The 11,707-nt window shown below is 42.6% G+C and overlaps 1 protein-coding gene across 1 annotated transcript in view; it reads left to right on the forward strand.

The window, feature by feature from the left end:
* Nucleotides 1–11,096, forward strand: part of LOC126392904 (aryl hydrocarbon receptor-like) — a 58,623-nt gene extending 47,527 nt beyond the window's left edge. Inside the window, exons 9-11 of the mRNA XM_050048629.1 lie at nucleotides 657–798; nucleotides 1,595–3,368; nucleotides 6,422–11,096. Coding sequence (XP_049904586.1) covers nucleotides 657–798; nucleotides 1,595–3,368; nucleotides 6,422–6,499 — 1,994 coding nt within the window. The 3' untranslated portion in view covers nucleotides 6,500–11,096. The remainder of the gene's footprint in view (nucleotides 1–656; nucleotides 799–1,594; nucleotides 3,369–6,421) is intronic.
* Nucleotides 11,097–11,707: the final 611 nt, after the last annotated feature.

Here is an 11,707-nt window from a genome sequence, read left to right on the forward strand (position 1 = left end):
AGGTAATGAAAACACGACGATTCTTATTTTCAGGCGATTATACACCAAAGAAAACAAACATTATATTATATTCAATTTCTCCTTCCCCCTATATCCTTCACACTGGACCTTCAAGAAAATATTGTTAAACTATTAGCCTTTATAGTAGCTTGTTTGTCGTGGTGTTTTACATGATTAAGCACATTTAAAATTTTGTGTTAATTGTATAAAAATACTGTAATTAGTGTAACCTTTTTATGTATCGTAATGAAACAGCGATTATACTTGGATCCAGAGTAAATTATCACATCAAATACTGTCCATATTGACATGCAATTTAGTTGTGGGTATTTGTGACCCCCTTAGGTTGAATTCTAAAGTTTTGAGTAACTTCTTGGGATATAATTTCAGTTTGTAGTCAAGAAACATCTGATGGAAAAGTTGTGAAACCTGAAATGTATGCCTCCAAAATGATCTTAATGACCCAGTGGTCTTTTTTCTAATCCTGCCCTCAAGGGAAACATTATATTTTAAATTCATCTGCTAGCGAAGCTCTAAGAACAGCACATCACAGTGTACTGTATGGTGAATAAACCATAACAGCAGTTACACCAAACATTTACTGCCACTTTACTGGAAACCTCTCATTGTGTGTTGTTTTTGTCTTTATTTCACAGTGATTAAAACAGGAGAGAGCGGTCTGACTGTTTTCAGGCTCCTGAGCAAGTTGAACGGCTGGGTGTGGGTGAAGGCCAACGCCAAGCTGATCTACAAAGGAGGAAGACCTGAATTCATCATCGCGTATCAGAGAGCTTTGGTGTAAGTGTTTGACCCTTTAAAGCTGGCGCAGGCAGAAATCAGGAAAAGCAGCAATACAGGATCTAACCTGTGTAAAGGCAGCAACAGAAAGTTTGCTGATCTAGCAGGGAGTTGGGCTCACTGATCCCCCGGAGATGGGGTTTGAGTTGGCTGGATTGGAGTTGCTGCTGCTGCTGACTGTAGGTTTGTCTCGGAAACTGCTGCCCACACTTCTACCAGCGAGGTGGTCTTTAGCAGCGAGGAGTGAGGCGGAGGACACACTGTGATTCGAAGCCCTAGATAAGTCTACCTTTTTTGGGTTGTTTGCGGCGTAGGCAGTTGCTGACAATGCCGAAATAGCAGCTTTCTCTGCAGGATTCTGCACCATTGAATTAAGCTTTCACTGAGGGCGCGCACGCACATCTGCATTTGTAGTACAGCCAATAGGAATGCCCTCTCTCTGAAATGACCTGTGATTGATCAAAGTCTCCTGTCACAAGCTACATTTTCTACGGCCTAAAAATGGAGCCAAGAGAAGTTGCTGATGTCTAGTTTACTGTCAGTCCACTTGAATTACAATATGCTTAAAGTTATTCTGGATTTTTGCCCAGTGAAGCTAAAATTAAACTGCCTACCCCACCTTTAATAACCGTCAGTGACTCCCTTACATGCCATGATTATGAAAGATGGCATGTTGTCTGCCAGGACAGGAGATGCACGGGTAAAAGAGACACCTATCTGACCAGGTTTCTTACTCAGCTCAATAAGACTCTGATCTTGGTGTCAGTAATGTAATGAGCTATTTGTTCTTTTTCAGCAATGCCGAGGGTGAGGAATATCTGCGTCAGAGGAGGCTGCAGCTTCCCTTCTCCTTCACCACAGGAGAGGGTGTCCTGTACAACACCGGCCCCACAGTGGACATCACTCAGTTTCAGTTCAATAAAATGTTTAACAACACAGACGACATTAAAAAGGATGTGACCCCTGGCTCTCTGCTGGACTGCTTCCTGAGTCAGGACGAAAGAGCCTACTCGCAGCCAGTAGACCCCCCTCTACCTGTGGATCAGGTGTTTTTGGACAGTGAGGCCCTGATTAGCGTTACCAGTGACGTATGGCACGACAGTGGAACTACAACCACGTCAAGTGACCCTGTTGCATTGAAAGAGGAGGCCAAGCAGTCAGTGATGGCTGTGATTGACAACCTGGAAAAAATGGCACAGGACGGTGACTTCTCTGCAGCTCTGCAGAATCTGGAGGTCAGTGATGCAGAGCTGATGGAGTGGGAAAACACGCTCAAGGGATTAAGTCAGGACGAGGGCCAGCAGAACGGCGTCAGGTCTGAGCTGGACAGCATCCTCACTAATGACATATTTGACTTCATTGATAGTGTTTTGTTCAAGGAGAAGGGAGATCACTGTCTCAACACCGGCACTCCCGCCTGCCTCACAGCAGTCAACAACAATCAGCAGGTCCCCTTCACTCAGGCTGTCCAGCTCTCAGCCGCTGGACATAGTGAGCCTCAGTTGTTTCAGGCCCCGAGCCCTGATTGTACTTACTCTCCAGTGAATGGTCTCTATGCTCACCAGCAGAATGCAATGAATGGTCCAGTGACTGCAGGGCAAAGCTTGGCAGAGTCTGCTCAGATGTTCAGCAGCACCCAGAAACTCTCCCACCACGGTCCCCTGATGCCTCAGGCTGACACCAACCTGCCCCCTCTTCAGCAGCTGCAGCTCCAGGACATTTACAGCCCCTCTATAGAGCTCCCAGAGCTCACTGTCTCTGACGTCTCCGCTGCCTCAACCCCTTTTCAATCCTGTGCACAGGCACCTATCAACCACATGGGCTTCCCGACTGCACAGACGCAGTCCAGTCAGCTTCTGCGGGGTCCTCAAAACAATTTGCAGGCTCCTGCAATAACACCAGACGGACAGCTGCTGCAGAGCTCTGTTCAACAACCAAACAATGTAGATCTTGGCGTCATGGACATTTTGCCACCCCTGATTCCATGCAATGACTTTGTTTCCTCTAGCACACCTAATATTCCCATTCCCTTTCCCACAACGTGTCTGCAAGGAAGCTCCGCTTTTGAAACGCACAACCACCAGGTTCAGCAGTGGCCGCAGGGCCAGCAGCAGAAGCTGCCTCATGCTGGCGTCATGCAGAACGGACATGAGCCGATGCCAGCATGCCACAGCCAAACTCCACAAAGCCAAACATTCCCACGTGCTGGCCTTTGGCCAAGGAACGTCACCGGACTGAGCCACACTCAGCAGGGAGGGCTGACGTGTGGCCAGGCAGCTACTCACAGCAGCTGCATGTTTGACCAGCACTTTTCTAACAGTCCAGCAGGAGGCGACGTCCTGGCTCTGTCTGGGTCTTCAGGCCTGAGGGGGGCTGACACGTCTCTGGATCAGAGTCCCCCTCAAGGTTCCTGCTACTTCCAGTGGAGCCACAGCGAGCCTGTGGTGGGCACATCGGCCATCAACCAGGAGAACGCCAACATCAGTCCTCTGACCGCTCCGCCCAACATGTCCTCTTCAGAGCACACACTCAACATTCAGCACTACCTGGAATGCCACAGAGAGACGCAGGTAAACAAGATCATTCAAATTAAAGGAGAAAATAAACGATGATGGTCAGTATTTTTAGACTCTTAATAAATGTAGGGCCTCAACTAATGATTATTTTTATGATCAATTCTGAAGATTACTATTTAAATGAACCAATTAATCATTATGTCTAAACAGCGTCAGAATATACTAACAAATGACGTGTACAGTTTAAAGTGAGAAGTTCAAGACCAAAAGACAAATTCTCTGCCATGCAAAGGCGTGGGGTCTTGGGTTCTTCCTTCAGGACGTTTTTAGCGTCAAACACTTAATTTCCTGCATTGTGGTGAATATTTCTGCACCAATTTCTGCCTTTTTGCATCATTTTATGGAGGAAATATCTAATTATGAAAAGGAAAACATGAAATTCAGACACCAGGTGAAAATTAAAGTAATACAAATATAATGGAATAATGCAGTAAGGCTCTAAAGCATTCTGTATTGACCTCAGGTATTGATGTTATCCCTGTAGGCTTGATTTACTCTGTTGTTTCAAACTGTCAGACAGACACATCGCCCCGTCTGGGACTCTGTGTGCTGCTCTCCAACAGAGGTGGAAACTTGAAACTAATGGAAAACACTTGTACTGATCAGGCATAAATCTCACGATTGTGTTACTTATTGTCTAATTGACTAATTGTCTAAACAATTGTAAACTTCACCACCTCAGTTAAAACGGAGCTGGCAGCTGCTTCCCTGAGCTTTTGAATAGGAAGCATCCTGAAGTAGTGAGACAGTCCCAAACAGAGCAAAGGTCTCGTGATGCAATGTTGTGACTTACTGAAATCTCAGATTATTATTTTTTTCTGACACTCCATCGTAGTTGACAGAGACAAACGTCCACTTGGACTGAAAAATAAACAGATTAGAATTTGGTGGTCAAAGGTCAAGTTCAGTTTGACCTCGCAAAACGTGTTTTTTTGCATAAGTCAAGAATTCATATGCTGATTATGACAACACTTCACTTAAATGTCTAATTGAATAAAATGATGAAGTGAAGACATTTTATATCCAGAAAAACAAAGGTCAGCTTCACTGTGACATCATAACGTTCTGCGTAAAACACTTTTCTGGCCATTACTCAACGTCATATCTCAGGAACAGAAGGGGAGACATTTGGTCACATACTGAATCAATGACTCAAATCTTGGGTGCCCACTTTGAAATTGTGCTGCTTGCGTAGATCTTCTGTGCTGGCGGGTGGAAAATGTGTGTGAAGCATCCATGCACTGCTCAGAAAAAATTGGGGAACACTTAAATCACACATCAGATCCTGATGAATGAATTATTCAAGTGGAAAATCTCTATTGACAGAGAACAAAATGACTTAACAATGGTCAGTGGAAACCAAAATCATCAACCCACTGAGGGCTGGATTCAAGATCACACTGAAAGTCAAAGTAAAAAATTGAAATCACAGCCTGATCCAACTTGATTTTTATCACGGCAGCTCATAATGTGCGTCAGTCACATTATGGAGGTCATTTCTGGCAGTGCTCCTCCTGTTCCTCCTCACACAAAGGAGCAGATACTGGTCCTGCTGCTGGGTTGATGCCCTTCTACGGCCCTGTCAGCCTCTCCTCGTGTAGACTTAGACAACGTCTTGCAACAGTACATTTCACACCAAGGCACCGAGCTGAGACTGGCTCTTACGACATCCTGTAAACTGCTGTCGTTTCTACAGCAACGGGTACGTTACGATGTAACGTAAAGCTGAGCACAACAAACCCCAGAGAGCACATGGATGCATCAGCAGAGCACTCAATGATTCTTGAACGTGACCGTCTCTGGTTAGATACCCTAACGTTACCTTTTCTTTGCGTTGTTTTGTTGGAGTAGCTCTTTAAACTGGTGTTCTCTATCGTTCTAGGCTTCCCCTCCACCCAGAGATATATTGTATATATCTCTATTGGAGACCTGAACCCTTGGGTCAGGTGACGTGGATAATTTCTTTAAGACAATCCACCTGTGGACGTGGCTGACAGCCTATATAAACCCCTGTCAACCACGCCCCCAGTGATTTTGCTGATTCCACTTGGAGCAGTGTGGCGTGTGTTGCTTCTTTGAGACAATTACATCTTTATTTTTTGTTTGTACAGGGTTCATTCGAAGTTGATGCTGCTCTATCCCCTTGCGGTGTGTCTTACAGATCTCCAATAGAGATATATACAATATATCTCTGGGTGGAGGGGAAGCTAGAACGATAGAGAATGGGAGGTTACATGTGTAACCCTGGTTCTCTGAGTGAAGAGGCTTCCCCTCCACCTCAAGGCCACTCTAGGATTTGTTCCATCAGATCTAGATCACAGGGGGGCGTGGTTGACAGGGGTTTATATAGGCTGTCAGCCACGTCCACAGGTGGATTGTCTTAAAGAAATGATCCACGTCACCTGACCCAAGGGTTCAGGTCTCCAATAGAGATATATACAATATATCTCTGGGTGGAGGGGAAGCCTCTTCACTCAGAGAACCAGGGTTACACATGTAACCTCACGTTACACAAACAGGGTAGTGCATCCAAAAGATTTATGAGCTCGTCTTTTCTCTCCTCTGTCCAGAAGTCTGCCATGTTCACTACTGTGTGTGTGCAACAGCCGCAGCGTGCAACCATGTGTACGGCCCACGTGGGTACCCAGCTGTACAAAAAAAAAAAATCTTGAGCTTGCCGCTGATTTGTTACAAGGTCGAGACAGTTGAATCCCTTGCAACTGCATGAGCAGACCTGAGCCAATATACAACCGAGTCATTCAGACCACTGCAACTTTTCTCTGCAGTGTCCTAAAACAGTTTTGTTGCGTCTGGAATCTTTGGAATCTGTTTTTGTGGGTTGTCTTGCTTTTGCCTCTCCATCGCACCTGTTGTCACTTTGATTTGCACCAAAGCAGCTGTTTAACTGTCTCTGTGTTACACTGTGATGACTAAGTGTTCCCTTATTTTTTTCAGTCACTGTTATTTGTATGCAAAAAATGAAAAAAAAAAAAAACCCTTAACCACAGTTTCCTTAAACCACATGTCCTCTCTGCTCTCTCCCGCAGGATGAAAGAGTCCTGACTGAACGCAGTGGGATCTTCGCTGCTCCTGCTTGTGATGTGGCCATGTACCTGGCGGAGTAGAGCCGAGCCATGTTGTCATTTCCGACAAACCCAGGACAAGGACAAAACTCAGTATAGTTTGCCTGTATCAGTGCTTATCCACGGACTCTCATGCTTACCCTCATTGTCGTATGTTTTATATATCACTCTGTGTCATTTATACTTTGTCCAGTCTGCAATGTTTAAAAATCTGTTGCTTGTCAATTGTTAGTGAAGATACACTACAGTAATAATGAAGTATAAAGTCACAAGTGCGCTTAAAAAGGATGGAGCTTGAGCCAGCTAGGAGGATTGGTCAAGTAAATCCAAATAGCCAAAGAAATAGGTTTTTTATAAGGGAAACCAGGTGTCGTCACTTCCTTGTTTTCAGCCAGGGACATTGAAAATCTCCCAAGTATAAATACCTGAAAATACTAAAAAAAAAAAAACCTGAACATGCTGTTGTTTTGTAAATATATATAATTATATATATATATATAATCAATCTAAACTTTGATGCTGAGAAAGTAGACACTTTATCTAAAAGACATCGTCGTCATCTTTGTAAAGAATCACTGAAAGTGATAGCTACCTGAGCGCACAGCCGTACCTTCAAATTAAAATTGTTACAGATAAAAAGCATCTGTATATTTTAAATAAAACCCTTGGATGTGGTTGATGTAAGTGTATAAATACAGTCTGTAATCGTACTCGTGTCTGCTTTGGCTCACAACAATGCCGTATGTACAGAATGCCTCAGCATGTGACACGTGTTTATCTGTATGCAGTATAAATGTGCTGTTATGGAGAATGTGTTTGAGTTAGAGACGCAGAGATATCTCAGATTCCAAATTGTGAGTACAACAGAAAGAAAATCAGAAACTTTCTGAGTCACATTAACTCTGTTTGATGCAAACATTTTGCATTGTTTGCATTTCAGTGACGTTTTTAAAGCTGAAATTAAGCATAGCTGCAGTTGAGTTGATGTGAACGCACTGCTGCTAACTAAGAGCTGTGAGTCCTTGCGTCCTACTCATGTCGGTAAAGCAACTAAAAGTAACTGTGCTTAAAGAAATCAGTCCATCAAAAAACACGACTCACACTCATCTCAGCAAAACGCTCAGTGACTGAAGAAAGGTCTACAAAAAAGTCGACAAAGACTTCTGAGAAAGAAATTATTCTTTCTCAAAAGTGCCCGACCACAATGATGACAGCGGCGTCCCGTCTCATGGGCCGACTTCTTTGAATGAATGTGGGTCAACATTCAACCTTCTAAATAAGACAGTCATCCTAACAGCTGCCAAAACTAATGGTGCCTTCAGGCGCTCTGTATCAGCCTCCACATATGTATCGCTGCAGAGTCGCCCCCAGTGGTGAATGAACTCAGACGAGTCCCATGATATCTGAATTCACAGCACAAGTGACAATAAGCGATGTTTACTTGACTGGTAAACGATGTAGCAGGATAGAGATGATATAAAAGTATAACTGAGGAAGTTTCAGTCTGATTTAAAGGAATATTTCACCCGCAAAATGATCATGTGTGTACTTGACTTTGTGAAGCAACCTTTGTTTTTCTTGCATGCTGCCACGTTGAACGAAGAATCCAAAAAGGCGAACACCCTTCATGAATTTAAATTCTCACACAACTCATGCAGTGTAATCAAAGTCTTATGTATCCAGTCTTTCCACGAGTAAAAAAACAATCATAAAATACACATTAAAAGCCGTTTTGAAAACATGAGTTTTGATGGGTGATTTGAATCAGGAGAGGTCAGTGCAGAGGACAACTAACCGACCAATGTTACACTTTAAATTTAATCTTAAACACCCTTGCCGACAAGTAGCACCCCCTGAGTGCACCTGAGCATGCACTCATTTATTTGTCACATGGAATTATACAAGGAACAGCTCCAGTGACATGTGATCCCATCAGCTCCTGTAACACTGCATTGTAATTTGGTCCATTTTTATGCCTGTTCTTACATTGTTGGCGGCTGCTTTATAATTGTCCATGCTTCCGGACACTTCTGGTAATCCATGGTTTGTGGTTATGGAATGATGTAACGGTCCACACAAGACAGCCGCATGGTCACTCCTCCCGAACACAGGCTCTGCTTGATCACTGTCCAAACACACGCAGACACACGTGTGCCTTGGCACGCTACTCAGCCGTGCCTGAGACTGTTTGTACTCATTCATTCATTCATTTTCTGTAACCGCATGTCCTGTTCGTGGACACTTACTTACTGGAGTCTATCCCAGCTGACATTAGGCGAGAGGCAGGGTTCACCCTGGACAGGTCACCAGACCATCACAGGGCTGACACATAGAGACAGACAACCAATCACACTCACATTCACACCTACGGACAATTTAGAGTCACCAGTTAACCTGCATGTCTTTGGACTGTGGGAGGAAGCTGGAGCACCTGGAGGAAACCCACGCTGACACACCCTGGGTTCAAACCAGGGACCTTCTTGCTGTGATGCTAACCACTGCATCGCCCAGTAGTACGGAGCATATGACTGGATAAATGAGACTGATTATGCTGCACGAGTTGTGAGAGCTTGTAAGCAGATGTTCAGATACAGTTTTCAGAGTTCCTGCAGACTTTTTAAAGTCAAATTTAAGACGTTTTAAGACCTCAACAAAGAAAAATTAAAACCATTTTACACCAACAAACGGCATTAATACACGGCAGTAAACATCACGTTCACATCTCATCGGTGCTCCAGTGCCTGATGCTTCAACGCCCATCGTCCCAAGTTTTTCAGTGTATGGTCTAAGTCACCTCAGTGCCGTTACTTGTGACAGCATTACGAGTAATAAAGTCATAAAATCATATAACTATTCATGTAACTAGATACAGTAATAGGTAGATCTGATTAGGTATTCAGACATGTCTTCGTTAGTCTAAATTTAGGACTTCTCACAAGTAAAAATAAGACTTTTTAAGACATTTTATGGCCTTAAATTTTCAAAATCAAATTTAAGACTTTTTAAGGATCTGCAGGAACCCTGGTTTTGCTGTTTGTTTTTTAAACACGATCCTAATTTACTTCAATTCCAGATGAAGGTTAGTCTTTTTTGGATTCTTCGTTCAGAGGCATGCGAGCAAAACAAAGTTTTCTCCACAAATTGAACACGTGGTGCGTCATTGTTAAATGATCACTTTGTGTGTGACGTATTCCTTTAATCCACTATTAAACAAATGATAATGGGTGCATTCAAGCCTTTAAAATGAGCCAGGCCATTCCTCAAAGGATGCAGTCCCTAAATACGGACGCAGCAGACGAATAAAAACAGCCTCCAGATCTCCAACTCTGCAGCAGCCCTTGTCCAAACACCCTTCTGTTACATTCTCCCACATCATGTGATCCTCCATAAGAACATCCCAAAATATATATATTGCCTTAACCCAAACATTAAATTATATCCTAGCACACAGCATGACCATATACATTACTCTTGTGCCTTCATGCCGAATCGGCAGCTTTAAAGTATCCTCATATGGAGCGTTTCGAATTTGACAACATAAATGTTCTAAATGGGTCCCTTTGTGTTTCCTGTTGGATGTTTTGCAGTGTGTGTGAATGACATCCGCAGACAGGAAGCAAACATGGACTCAAGCTGTTGCCTAGCAATGCAATTCCAGTGAAACTGTCTATAAATATATCTGTGCCTTCTTGTATGAAGCATCGTAAAATATTTGCCTTAGTAGCTCTTGTTTTTCTAAAGTCATCCTGAGGAGCCGCACTAATTTAAATTATCCTTAAGTGCATTTCAAGGCTCTGGGGAATTTCCTTAAGTCCATTAGCCTTTACACAAACGTCCTTAACAGTGGAAACAAGGGAAAAAACTGAACTTGACCTATCTCTGTAGAGATGGTATGCTTTCTTTCATTGAGTATTTAGTATCGAGAATGTGGAGATTTGAACTAACAATGCATTCAGATCATATTTACTTTGCTTTTCTTCCTGTTTGTCATTTTGGCTCCTTTGTTTTTTTTACCCGCTCTCCGTCAGATCTTCATATCCACACTACAGATAATACAGCAGTACTGGTTTGGATTAACCTGAGCGAAAACAGCATTAACATGGCAGCTTTACCGTATTCCTGCTGCACTGTGGGAAATCACTCAGTATTTTACATATCCTTAACTATATATTTTTGAATATTCATTTTAGTACAGTGCTTATAAATGGAAAAAACATTACCACCTTAAGTGAATTCTTAAAAATATGAAAGTCTTAGAGCAGAGGCTAATGCGTCCTGGTTGCTCGCACCAGACTTCGGAGGCTCTGAGGACGGCCTTTAAATTGTCTTTGATATGGAACTTTAACACGGATATGTCACGACTGTTGCCACTATGAAAAAAACCTGGAGCCAAATGTTTTATTCACAGCGGTGTTGATGTTTTTATCCTAATGTGCCTTTTCATATTGCTGTTATTTGTAAAAAAACATTTTAAAAAAATTAAAAGAAAGAAAAAAATCCCATAATAATTTCCATGTAATCTACCTTATATTTAGCCAAGTAGTTTTAGTATCTATATCGTAATATATGTTAAATAAATAACCAACCTTTGTCTACTGCTAAATGCTTTTTCATAAATATATGTGTGCAATGACTAAAACTGTGTGTGGCTCTTTTATTTGGGAAATAGATTATTGAACCGTGAAGGGAACTTTGGTGACGCTGCAGCAGAGCTGGTAGCTGTTAAGCAGGAATTGTAGCGGCGACGCAGACCTGCTGTCTATTTCTGTAAGCTGAAACCATTTCCCTCAGTGGAAACAAAGCTTTTATTTACTTTCATTTCACAGATAAGAAACAATAAACAGTGAAGACAATAAAGCCTCCACAAAAATAGCATTTTAAGTCTTGTGTGTGATTTATCCTGGCTTCATATGAGCAGAGGAAATCTGTGCTCGTCACTAGGCTAATTTATACAATGTAAAATGCCATAGGCTTGTGCTAATAACGTTAGCATGTTATATCTGTTTGGAAAACGTGTTTAGATAAGACAGTTGTTTTGTCAGTGAACCTTGTGAGTTGTAATGGAGCCGAATTGTGTACCGTTACCTTTGTTAAATGTTGCTGTTGTCCCTGGTTTCATATGAGCAGAGGAAATCTCTGCCAGCTGCTGGGCTAATTTATACAATGTAAAATGCCATAGGCTTTTGCTAATAACGTTAGCATGTTGTATTTGTGGGGAAAATGTGTCCAGATAAAGACAAGTGTTTGTCT

The sequence above is a fragment of the Epinephelus moara genome, chromosome 7, assembly GCF_006386435.1.
Source record: "Epinephelus moara isolate mb chromosome 7, YSFRI_EMoa_1.0, whole genome shotgun sequence".
Taxonomy (NCBI): domain Eukaryota; kingdom Metazoa; phylum Chordata; class Actinopteri; order Perciformes; family Serranidae; genus Epinephelus; species Epinephelus moara.